At 37.6% G+C, this 13,087-nt stretch overlaps 3 protein-coding genes across 3 annotated transcripts in view; all 3 read right to left on the bottom strand.

Moving 5' to 3' along the window:
* The window catches only part of LOC101301319, a 14,322-nt gene extending 8,017 nt beyond the window's left edge, over positions 1 to 6,305 (bottom strand). Inside the window, exons 1-11 of the mRNA XM_004305336.1 lie at positions 6,298 to 6,305; positions 5,999 to 6,141; positions 5,422 to 5,783; positions 4,930 to 5,160; positions 4,753 to 4,851; positions 4,178 to 4,270; positions 3,893 to 4,091; positions 3,716 to 3,845; positions 2,823 to 3,053; positions 2,632 to 2,737; positions 2,381 to 2,540 (exon numbers count right to left, since the gene is read on the bottom strand). Of these exons, the coding sequence (XP_004305384.1) occupies positions 2,381 to 2,540; positions 2,632 to 2,737; positions 2,823 to 3,053; positions 3,716 to 3,845; positions 3,893 to 4,091; positions 4,178 to 4,270; positions 4,753 to 4,851; positions 4,930 to 5,160; positions 5,422 to 5,783; positions 5,999 to 6,141; positions 6,298 to 6,305 (1,762 nt within the window). The remainder of the gene's footprint in view (positions 1 to 2,380; positions 2,541 to 2,631; positions 2,738 to 2,822; positions 3,054 to 3,715; positions 3,846 to 3,892; positions 4,092 to 4,177; positions 4,271 to 4,752; positions 4,852 to 4,929; positions 5,161 to 5,421; positions 5,784 to 5,998; positions 6,142 to 6,297) is intronic.
* Positions 6,306 to 8,422: 2,117 nt separating this feature from the next.
* Positions 8,423 to 10,407, bottom strand: LOC101301033. The gene is made up of 4 exons (XM_004305335.1): positions 10,264 to 10,407; positions 9,819 to 10,195; positions 9,406 to 9,666; positions 8,423 to 9,281 (listed from the first exon to the last, which is right to left on the bottom strand). The coding sequence occupies exons 1-4, from the start codon at positions 10,405 to 10,407 to the stop codon at positions 8,423 to 8,425; spliced, it is 1,641 nt and encodes a 546-aa protein (XP_004305383.1).
* Positions 10,408 to 10,440: 33 nt separating this feature from the next.
* Positions 10,441 to 11,922, bottom strand: LOC101300751. The gene has a single exon (XM_004305334.1). The coding sequence runs from the start codon at positions 11,920 to 11,922 to the stop codon at positions 10,441 to 10,443; it is 1,482 nt and encodes a 493-aa protein (XP_004305382.1).
* Positions 11,923 to 13,087: the final 1,165 nt, after the last annotated feature.

Here is a 13,087-nt window from a genome sequence, read left to right as displayed (position 1 = left end):
AAATGCAAATGAATCCGCCGCGGTCGGATCATCACTCTATAGACACTACGTGCTACTTAGGCAAATATGATAATGACAAGGAAGCAGGAAAAAGAAACCTATAGCTCTGATACCAACTGACACGACCCACCCCAAATTTCACCCTGAAACCCGGAGTAAGTCGTGCGGGGACCACCTCCAAGGAAAATTTACTGAAAAGATTAAGCAAATCTCCCTTGCAGATGGACAACCCTAACTCGAAAATTTCATATTACACTCTTAATTCAACACTTCCGAACATCACATAATCATCCTTCAGAAATTCTACACATAATATACAATAATCCCAAAGTATTCAGAGCTACTAAACACAAGCGGAAGAAAGAAAACACGAGTAGGTTGAACAGGTAACCTACTGACGAAAACTGGCAGAAATGCGGGTGACTATGCCTCGTCTCCTACTAGATCCAACCCGAACTCTGCAGACTGGGTAATTTAAAACGAAGGGCCCAGGGGAAAACATTTAATAACGTTAGAGTTATTAAATAACTAAACCCTAAACCCTAAACATTTAATAAAATAATAAATAAAATATTTATGTTTCCCCAAATTAATTTCTAAGGAAAAATCGAATGCATGCCGCAAGCGATAAAACTTTTATCCCATAAATGTCGAGCCTCTCAGGCTCTATAATATATGTATGTATTTACACACGTCTATACTCCCTATATAAATTCATGGGTCTATATAGGGCTACTACGCTCGCGTCCAACGCTCACGTCACGCGTTAATGCGGTGCTACACTACGCCATTAAGGTGGACAGATGGGTGTATAAATATGTGCCCATACCCCCTATATGAATTAAACACTCATATAGGGCTACTACGCTCACGTCCAATACTCACGTCACACCATAATGCGGCTATATGCTACGCCATTAAGGTGGACAGACACATATGGCTAGCTAGCATTTTCTATACATACTCTCTCATAAATACATATTTATATCCACCGAAAATCCCATTTTCGGTATCTCTCCAAGAGAAATAAAAATCGTCAAAAATTAAAATGACGTCAAAATACTCCACGACATTAATTGTTCAACCATGAATAGCATGCATTTATTTAAAATAAACGTCCACTCACAAATTTGGCCTAAGCCTGATGTCGATCTGGGGCCTCGTTTGCTCGAGCCTCCTCACGTCCTGTTCCAAATATAATATTAATTTCCCAACCAATAATCCAATATTTAATCAAAATAGGCAAAATTACCCGAGAGCCATAAATACGCTCATCATTGCCTAACTTCGATAATCTTAAATCGGAACAATCCGAACTTAAATATCATACTCAACAGTCGTAAATACAACCTCTCCAAAATACGACTTAAATCTTACGGCCGGATTCTACATTAATTAACCGCCAAAAATACCAAACTTCGGAAATTCACAAACCTATCCAAATCTCATCCAAAAATTCCATAAATCACATCAATATACTCCTCTTAATATTCCACACTTAAAACCCTAAAAATCTCCTAACCGGCGGCGGCTCCGCCGGCAGCGGCGGCCGGAGGCCAATTCCGGCGACCTCCAAAACCTATGAAATTTTGACAGAATAATCCTCTCATCAAGCTCTACAACTTTCATAACTAGCACAAACACCAATTCCAAGCCTAACTAGGGCAATCGACTAAAAACATCCATAAATCCCTAAAACTTTCAATTATACAAACCACCCTAACGAAATCGAATTTAGCCGAATCCTTTTGAGGGATTACTCACCTAAATGAGGGCTACAAGTTGAGCCAAAAATCACGACCTATGGTGGCCGGAAGACGGAGCTCCGGTGAAAAACCCTTTTCGGCAGTCGAACCTTTCGGGGTTGACCGCTCCTTCACGGCGGCGTTCCGCGCGCGTGCACCGGTCCAGGATGAGAGAGGAAGAGGCAAGGGTCCGAACGGGACCAGTCTGGCGGTCGGTGGTGGCCGGACGGCGGCGGACGGCGGTGGTGAAGTTTCCGGGCGGAGGGAGGAGAAAATCAGGTGGGAGGAGTGAGAATCGGGAGGAAAAGAGAGAAGTGAGGGGAGAGAAATGTATGGGCTTGGCCCAAACCGGTCCACACCACTTATAACCCAATCTTCCAAAATAAAAACACCCCGAAAAATAATACCCGAATAAAAATTACCTTTTACTAGCTAAAATTTACCATTTTTACCGTCGTCGTATTTTCCTCATACGAATAATCCTCCGCACATAATCGTCCCCGAAACCCCTCTAGGGACCAATTAAACTATTTACTCAATGATCGAGACGGTAAAATTCTTATTATAATCACGCTAGTAAATAAGGTAAAAATATAAGGGTCGGGATGTGACATCGGCAACCAAAAAAACCCCACTGTTTTGAACTGATCGAACATTGTCTCGCTCCCTAGTGTTGAAATCAACCCCATTCACGTGGTAACCACGGAAAGTAGGGACCTCCGTATTTGGTCCACCAGCCAGCCACCTAATGGTTTCAGAAACTTCATTATCGACAAGTTTCAGTTCATTTGCAACCTGAAATTACGATATATGTTAAAATAGATACCTCACGAGTCTAAAACTGAAGAGTTTACATAATCCAAAGTCATAGAAAGAAGTTGCATACCCTCTTCTTCAACCAATTAGGAAATGTAAGGTTCTGTTTATCCTTCATCCACTTGGGATTATTTGCGTTATATGGGAAACTTAACTCTAAGAACTCCATATGCTCCCTGCATTTGAAAAAAATAAAGGAAATCAGCTATTGGAATTAATATAGTGCTTGACTAAAAATCATATAGAATTAAAATTACTTACTTGAAATATGGGTTCGCATCTTCACAGTTCTGCAATATACATAGATGGGCCATGTCAAGTAGTTTCCCATTTGCTGTAATGATTTTCGGTGCTGATAAGCGCTTGTAGCCATTTACTAGTCCAGGTCTGATACTTTTAGGGATCCCAACAGTAGCATCTTCAGGAAGCATACGTTCTCCCAAAAGTTCAACTGCTTCTTCCACAATGTAACTCTCAGCAATGCAACCCTCACTACAGGAGAAAACCCCTTTAGCGACAAACTTGTTTTGTCACCAATTATATTATTTTTGTCGCCCATTACTATGGGTGACAAAATACTTTTGTCGCTAAGTTTGTCGCTAATAACACGTGACAGATTGTTTTTAGTGACGAATGCTAAATTTTGTCACTCAAAAATAAAGGGGACAAAATATTATTTGTCGCCTATACACTTATATTTTGTCACCAATAACATTCCAACAATTGCCATAATTCCATGAATGGCGGGAATTTTAAAGAAATTGGCGGAAATTTTAAATAAAATGGCGGGACTGTTGTAAGTAGATGACAAACAATTGAGAATGAGTGACAAAAACAGGTTTGTCACCAATACTTAGAAATAATTTTTTATTTAGTAATATTTTTTATTTCCTATTTTGATAGTTTTTTTTAATTTCATATAATTAGATTACCAACATTATTGAATGAATTAAATAACAAATACATTGAAATAGTTACTTGTACTAAATAAATGAAAAGACTGCAAACCCAAAAAAGTCATGGTAACATTCATAGTTTTACACAAACAGTAGCTAGCGAAAACAAGTTTCTTGGTTTAAGATAGAAAATGGAAAACCAAAGTTCCTACCATCTAGTCTGCACCCTCATCTTCTTCTCCTTCTCCATCCCCATACATATTCACATCATCATCCTCATTATCATAAACATCATCATCATCTTCATTATCATAAACATCATAACCTTCAACAGTAGCAAGTTGCGCTTCGATGTGCTTGAGGTGCCTCAATAGCCTTTGCACTGTAGCTGTTAGCTTAACAACATTTGTTCTGTCATGGAGGCACTAGATTTACCACTCTCGGAAGAAGAGTTGCATTCTTTTCGTGGACCATAACCCAGACCGCGAATGCCTCTACCCTTTGCCTTTCCAACACCTTTTTCCAAGATATTTAGCTGCATTGAAACTGGAACTTCTATCTCGTCAAGTGAGGTTGCCCCAAGAACTTTAGCTAGCTTCTCCTTAGTTTGATTCAATTCTGCTAACATTTTGTTCTACATAATTGAACAATGACAAAGTTATTGACTGAAAGGTGAAAAGAATAACTTTGAAATTGAAAATATTTTTAACAAAAGCTAACCCCTCTTTGTTCAGCTGCTTCGTTGATCCATTGACCATCCTGATGTTGATGCACTGCAGTCCAATTCTCGACAAAAGTCACCTTTTTACCTTTCTGTTTGTGCTCAAAATAAACAGTCAAATCAATCACAACTCGCTTACTCCAAACACACAAATGTATGCCAATAAATAACTAGAAACATGAGTAGATTTACTGATACAAACTTTAACTAAAAACACATAGCATCAAACAAAAATTAAACTCTAAATGACATGTTGGTGTAGCAAGAAGCAGAGTGCAGTATTACACTCCCCCTACGTATCTAAAGGCATGTATGCGGACCTTTAATACTTCTCATGAATGACATATGCTGCTAGAAAAAACGGTTTAATCTGCTCTTTCAATTGCAATCAATCAGTTCAGAATTTAGAGTTGCCTACATCTGTGTGCTTATCCTAGTTTCAATGATTCTCAAAGAATGAACCAACATCCACACACATGAGATGAACAAGTAGGACACTGAACACTATGTTTAATACCAATTTATTCCAATTAAGACTAACACATGAGAAAATTACCAATGAAGCCTTAATTACCTGAAGTGCAGCTTCCATATGTTTTTGGTAAGGCCGTGAACCTCCACAATGATTATATTCTTTTTTATTTCGATTTTCAGCATTTTTTTGACTTCGTTTCTGCAATCACAAGACGTTAAATATACAGTATATGATAAAATAACTTTGAGTAATATCAAGATACACGAGGCACTATACCACATAGGATTCATCCATGAACACCTCGTCACATAGCCACTCCCATTCATCTAGTGATCTTTCACCAAAAAGTTTTTCTTCAAGCGGGTGTGCTCGAGCATATTCTACATCATGAGCATACTTTTTAAAATGCCCATGCAATTTGTTTCTCCAAGATCCATATGCCTTTCCCATTTTCTTCTCAACAAATCTCCTCAGCTCCAAGTCAGTCCAGTCGAAGTCAAAGTTAGTCTACAATCAAAGAAACAAATAAATTAGCAAATTAGACGAACACTATACAAAAAAAGTCATTTTATAACTCACCGTCAGTGCTTGTTTGATATCATTCTTCTCTTCCTTAGTTACGTCCTTCCACCATTTGACCTTGAGTGGAGCTAATTTGCGTGTGAAGGACCCAATTTCATTAACAAACATAGCATTAACTTGAACGGTCTCAGGGAGCTTTTAATCCTTGTCCATCTTGATTGGAATTCTCTGTTTGGTCGCACTGACAATATTAGACGCTTTCAATCCTATTGTAATGCCACGGGTCTTCTTCAGAGGTTGATCTGGAACTAAAGGAGGGTCAGAATTCCCATCTGGAGTATAGTGCTCAAAGTCCATTTGGATTTCAACTCTCTTCTTTTTTGGATTGATCACAGCAGAAGTTTTCGGCTCCTTTGAAATGCCACACCCTTTCTTCACAGGCTCGCGACAATTTCCAGTTGGATTAATTTGCTCATCATCCATCTCAATTTGAGTTCTCTTATTTGTGGAATTGGATGCAGCATGACTTCCTGACCTTAGCATATTGCCATAAGTTTTCTTTATATGTCCCTGAGATATGAACTTAGGCGCAGAACGGGCAACTCCACCTATATTTAAAAAAATAAAAATAAAAAAAAACTGTTACAATATGAGATAAAGGTATCTATAATCTATAATCTGTACAGTAATTAGCAATAACGATGTTAAGGGACGGAGCCAAGACTACTTTCCTAACTATTATGAGAGCTTATATTCCTCCACCTGCCAGATATGAAGCACAATTAGATGACACATTGTACCAAGTTCCAAACTGAACACTTACCTACAAACTGGCTCTCCTTATTTGGAGTTGATAATGACGGTTGTCTAGATGGTTGAGGATGAGGGCGTGATAGAGGACGGTTTGGTGGATGGTACATATGCGTATTGTTGTCCTTGGTCTTGTTCAGTGTTGCTTTAAACATCCTGCACATAAACATTTAAGCCCTAATCGTATAATACTCTTCTTTTTGTTATATCACGTCCAGTACCGTCATGTTTCAAGTCTGGTCCTAGACCCCGTAAGCCATGAAAAAAAAAGACAGGAAGGTAGAATAGATTGCGTGGAAATTTAGAGCATACCCAGACATCTTTGTGTATTACTAAACCAATTTTGGATTGAAGGGAGCTCAGCAAAACCTGAAAAGAAATCAAGACAAAAACAAAAACAAATTGAACATTAGAACTCAGCTAATTACAACAGTTATGCAGAAACATTTCTTCAGTTACACAATCACATAGCCTTTACTTTCCCTTCCCTTTTTTTTTTTTTTTTTCTGTGTACCTTTATCTTTATCTTTTATAATTGTTTATCTCTCGACCACCCTTGAATCCATCCCTGAGTATCAATCTTAACCCAGATTCTGTTAAAATTTAATAGCTAGCACCCAAATTTATCAATTTAAAGCATAGAATTGTAATGAGAAGGAAAAATAGCATACCTTTTCGGAAAGAATCCAACAGTAACGAGCTAGGATCTCTCTAACTGATGATAGAACAACAAAAAGAAAGAGAGGAAGAAACCTAAGAAAACAAGGGTCAAACCACACCAGTATAAGAACCCATCGTGCAATTGAAATAACAAATCAAAATATAAAGAGAGAAGAAGCACAACCTACAACTTTACCTGATGGATCAAATTACAAAAGGGGTTAGGCTTTGGTGATTCAAGATTATTTAGAGACTAGCTACTTGGGTAGTTGGGAGAAAAGGGAAGAGAAAAGATTAGGGATAGGGGAGATGGAGTGGTAGTGGTTGGTTGAAGGTGGAGTTTCAGGTAAAATAAAACTACTAATACTAATGTATTCTTTTTAGATATCTCATCCGACTTATCTTGATGCTTTGAGGTCCGGATACCGCCAAGTAGTTCCCGCTGAAAAAATTAAGGCAAAACTGTCAATTTCAAAACGAAATTTCTTTTGGTGAATTCGAAAAGAATTGAAAAGCGTTTTTCAGACAAGGATCTATATAAAAAAGTGGTTTTCAGACAAATTAAATAAATAAAATAAAATTATATTTAACACCCACACTATTTATCATGTTCTTACAAAAAAAGCAATTCTCTATCTCGTTTAAAATTTTAATATCTTCTGTAAATTATAATAAATAGCTTGGGTGTTTGTAAAATTCCTTTAAAAATATTGTGCTTGCACGGTGATGCGCTTTGCCCACCTGTGTAAAAATTTGAAAATAATTATCTCCGCTTCGCACGGCTACCCTTAGGGAGGCAGATGATATGTATAGTTGACTAGTTTAACCACGCGGATCGAAACTCACACGTTACCAAAAATAAATGAATTTTTTACCATAACAATAGTTCACTATATATAGCTTGTTTAGAAAGGTATATATTTAAAACTCATACAATTAATGTAAGTTCAACTGTATATCAATTTGGTGAATTATGAATACGATACATAATTTCCCTTTCTTCGGTAATGTTAGTTTGGATCCACGTCAGCAATTCTAAATCAACCTTATTACACGACTATAGTATGTTGTAAGTCAAACTCATGACCTTTCTCCTACAAAGAGAGACTTATACGGAAACGCTCTTAGCTACTCCGTTGTTATAACTTATATTTTTGACTCGTTAGCACTCACACACTCAGAGGTGAGCAATATGAACATCAGAACATGTAACAAGTTAGAGATGTTTATCTCCCGATGATTTATGTTCTCATAGGGAAGCATATGAAAGGTTCCCATTAGGACCTTATAATGAGAATCAAGTGAGGACTTTCAAATGAACGGTTGGATGAGTTTTAAATTTTGATTGATATATCCAAATTCAAATGTGCATGTCATCCAACCATTCATTTAAAAGTCGTCACTTAGTCCTTAATAGAAAAGTCGTCTTGTTATTCTCTCCTAGAAAAGCTTAACGTAACAAGGATTAACCGCTTGACGATTGATACCTAAACATTATCAAAAATTGATGAATTTCTACTATATATAATCATATTTGACTATACTAGTCACATTTTAACGCCGATTCTTCCAAATTTCAGTTCCTTGATATTTTTTTATTGGAGCGAAATTTTATTAACGGCAAAAAAATCACATCAGAAGAGAATATGTCAAATATTAATAATAGTCCCAAATATATACGCACATACTAACATTATCACATAAATTTGATTTTAACAACACATTGCATAGTTTAATAACAGAAAAAAAAAAAGTAACCTTGGATGCAAATATCAAACTAATCTAGATCACTATCATAATCATCCTCGTTATTCTCAGCGTTTTCCTCATCTGCGGACAACATTTCTTCATCTTCGGGATCATCATCGATGAAATCGACATTATGAGAACTACTCTGTTCTAAATCCTTGTCAGTAAGCACATGGATTTCAGGTTCTACATTGTCTCGACGTAGTGCTCTACCTGGATTCACATTCTCATCTTCAATAAGCTCAACAAAGTCGTCAACTTGGTCTTCCTCATCAACATACTTTGTTTCCATGTCATGATCATCTTCATTTTCAGGAACATCCCAAACATGTCTATGTCGAATTTTCTGAATAACTTTCCATCCAGAACCAAGCTTCGGATCATCAAAATAAAAAACTTGTTGCGCTTGCGTAGCTAAGACATAAGGATCATTTTTGTACCACAAAGTGTTTGTGTTCACTGACTTGAGATGGTAGTCTCGAACAATCCTGTTTCTCTTCTTAGAGTCTGTATCAAACCAGTCACCTTTAAAAAGGAAAACAGAATAGCCTTGTGCATAGCGGATTTCAACAACGCTCACCAACTGACCATAAAAATCAGATTTGCGTTGACCGTGCGACCCCGGCACCATAATCCCACTATTTTGCACAGTTCTATTGTTCTCAATCTGCTTAACATGCCATTTAACGCCGTTCAACGTACATATGGTATAGGTAGCAACTCTTGCATCTGGACCATGTGATAGTACATATAACTCTTTAGTCACGTCATCTGATCCTTCAAAATATAATTCCTTAATATGATTCTTAAACCACTGTGGGAATGATTTCCTTTGTCTCTCATCTAAATTAAGAGGGCTTTCCCTTTCTAAAATTTCACGATGCTTGCTGCAAAGTTAGAATGTAAAGGTTACATTCGAAAACATGTTTTAATTGTGTAAAAGACACCACGTACCACAAACTCACTTACATTTTATAGGGTTCGACCTCCACACAATTGTCCAAGATATACCATTTAGCCGGCTCCAATTCAGCTTCAGACCACTTCCTCATTTTGCGTCCACCACAAGCACGTACGTTTTGTGCAAAAACAGAGAGTTGTGCATCTGGTTCTTCTGCATCATAGTTCCTCTCAGGTCGAGAATGCACAGTTTCAATATCATGAAGATATAAGGAACAAAACATCAAAGACTCTTCTGCAATGTATCCCTCTGCAATGGAACCTTCGGGATGGGCTCTGTTACGTACATAACATTTTAAGTCTCCTAGCCTCCTACAAAATACAAAATTGATCTTTATTTAGCTTCACAAGTGAAATTGCATGAACCCAAGAATCATATTTAAAAAAAATATTATATATATAAATATACATGTATATGTGTATATATATATTTATATATATATATATATATATATATATCCTACCTCTCTATCGGGTACATCCAACGATACATTACTGGTCCAGCAAGTTTTGCCTCGAGTGGTAAATGCACAGCCAAATGCACCATAACTGTGAAGAATGCCGGTGGAAATATTTGCTCAAGCTTACATAAAATCACCACAATCTCTTGTTGTAGTCTATCCAAGTCTTCAACATTCAATGTCTTTGCACAAATTTGTTCAAAAAAGCTTGACAATCCAATGATGGCATCACAAACTTCCTTAGACAAATACGGTCGAATCCCAACTGGCAGAAGTTGTTGCAGTAACACATGACAATCATGTGTTTTCAGACCAGAAATCTTCCCATCTTTAACACATCTTGATATATTGGATGCTAACCCATCAGGAAATTTCTGATTCTTTATGAAATGACAGAAACATTTACATTCAGGTGGCGATAGAGAATAATGTCAAGGTGCTTTTTAACCTGTGTTCCATGTCTTTCAAGATGCAACCCCTCACGTATACCCATGTCTTCCAGATCTAACCGAGCCTTGACCGTGTCATTGGACTTGTCCATGCACAACAATGTCTCCACAATATTGTCACATATATTCTTCTCAATGTGCATTACATCTAGGTTATGTCGAATTTTCAACTTGGACTAGTACTCCAACTCAAAAAAGATACTCTTCTTTGTCCAATTTAATTCACTCTCCATCCGTTTCCTTTTCAAGTCTGGATTATCTTTGTGTTTTCCAGGCTTAGAAGGCCTGAGTGTATTGACTTGGCGTAGAATATCTTCGTCGGACAAGTGTTTCGGAGCACTCCTCTTCTCTTCTTCATTATTGAACAGTTCCTTTTGCTTTCGCCATGGATGATTTTTCCTCAACCAGCGACGAGTGGCCAAATAACCAATCTTCCTCCTTAGTTTATAAGAGCACGCATCCGCATTGCATACTGGCCATGCCAAGTAACCCTTAGTACTCCACCCAGATAGATTTCCATAAGCTGGAAAATCATTGACTGTCCATAATACAGCAGCTTTCATATCAAACACAGAATCAGTCGACTTATCATACGTTCGAACACCAGTTTCCCACAACTCCTTAAGTTCATCAATCAACGGCCGCAAAAACACATCAAGATCTTTACCTGGTGCAGTTGGCCCAGGTATTAATAAAGTCAAAAATGTGTATGGTTTCTTCATACACATCCAAGGAGGCAAGTTGTAAGGGAACACCATGACAGGCCACATACTGTAAGGAGGATTTAAGTTCCCAAAAGGAGTAAACCCATCAGTTGCAAGCCCTAGTCGAACATTCCGTGGGTCCATTGCAAAATCAGGGTACATTTTGTCAAATTCCTTCCATGCAATAGAGTCAGCTGGATGCCTCATGACACCGTTCTGATCAGCACGTTTCCTTTTATGCCACCTCATTTCAGTAGCAATATGCCTTGACATAAACAGTCTCTCCAATCTCGGCTTCAGTGGAAAATAACGCAAGACTTTATGTGGAATATTCTTTCCCTTCTTACCATCTTCAGAACTAGGACTAGGTTTATATCTATCCGCACCACACTCTGGACATTTCACTTTCGTTGCATTGCCCTTGTAAAATAGAACACAGTCATTCTGACACACATCGATCTTTTCATACCCCAGACCCAATTTTTTCAGCATCTTTTTAGCTTCATCGAATGACTTGGGAATGTTGTTAGGCTTAGGACAAAACGCATACAATGTCTCCATCAATGTAGTAAAAGACTTATTTGACCAATGATTGTCGACTTTGCAATGCATCAGTTTGATCATCGCTGTCAAAGCACTATGTTGATCACAACCAGGGAAAAACTCCCGATTTGCTTCAGCAAGCAAACCCTCATATGTATCAGCTTGTAGCCTATGTACATTCGCACCCTGATTTTCCATAGCATCTCCCATCTCACTGGTATCATCCCCCATGCTCATATCATCATCCTCAGCCTGTTCAAAAATTGGGAATATATCATTCAACATATTATGAACGAAATCATCGGGTTCAGGTTCATCTTGAACAATAGGAGGAGGTGGAGCTCCAACTTTTTCACCATGTCTATGCCATATTTCATAAGTCTCTAACATACCAACAGCAGCTAAATGCATCCGGATAACAGGTATATATGGTCTGGTCTTTTTTATTCTGACAGTTAATGCACGGGCAGGGTGTCTTGTTATTACGATTCAAATGTTTTTCTGCAACTTGAAGGAATGATTCAACCCCATCTATATATTCTTGTTTGTACCTGCGACGTCTATCACGAATCCATTTTCTATCCATGATATCCTGTTAAGCAAACATTGGACAACCTTTAGCTAGACAATAAACAACCTAAGGCAATCATATCAACTATAAATAGCTGTAAAGAATCATAACAATGCTGTATGTTATTGTCTCTTGATGAAAATTAGCAAAATAATCCTTATTCAACTAAGTCTGCAGTAATATTAACAATTCATATATCCTTAATCATATAATACTCTTTGTTCTTCTGTTATATCATGCCCATTACCATCATGTCATAAGTCTGGTCCTAGTTTCCATAACTATGAACATTGAAAAGATAGGAAGATAGAAAAGACTACGTGGAAATTTAGAGCACACCTGGACACTTTATGTGTATTAGTAAAGCAATTTCTGGAATGAAGTGAGCTCAGCAAAACCTGAAAAGAAATCAAACAAAAGCCCAGATATTCATAAAACTGATCATTGTCAGATCACAAGTATGATCATTGTCAGGTCATAACTACTGTAAGTATCAACTCCATTCACGAAACATGATTTTCATTGCACCACCACATAACTCATGAAGCAATTGTTCATTCACCCTTTAATTGTACTGCAACACAGATTTTACAATAGAAACTGTGAAAAAAATAAGAAAGCAATAACATGGCACCCATATCTAAACCCACGCCCATATTTTAGCCATGCTCTCGAAACATCCAAGTGGTAGTAAGAAATGATACTAGAAACTTACTCAATCTCCCAAAAATCTAAATCAAATAACTCATAGTCCCAAACCAAAAACCTACGCTATTCTGTGTATAGAGATCAGCCTACATTTTTCTCAAATAAGAGCAGACAAATAAAGGAGTTTCCGACTCTCTAAGTCTCTCTTAGTCTGCTCTCTCCTTCTCCCTTCTTTGGTATCGCCTTCCCTTTCTTTTCTCTCTGCTATCTTTTCTTTTTTCTTTTCTCTCGTCTGTTCTTCCCTTTCTCTTCCATCACCCCCCCCCCTCCTCCNCNCNCACNCNCACACACACACAC

This window comes from Fragaria vesca, linkage group LG6 (genome assembly GCF_000184155.1).
Source record: "Fragaria vesca subsp. vesca linkage group LG6, FraVesHawaii_1.0, whole genome shotgun sequence".
In the NCBI taxonomy this organism is placed as follows: domain Eukaryota; kingdom Viridiplantae; phylum Streptophyta; class Magnoliopsida; order Rosales; family Rosaceae; genus Fragaria; species Fragaria vesca.
The sequence above is the reverse complement of the archived record's forward strand: the minus strand, read 5'-3'. Positions and strand labels throughout refer to the sequence as shown.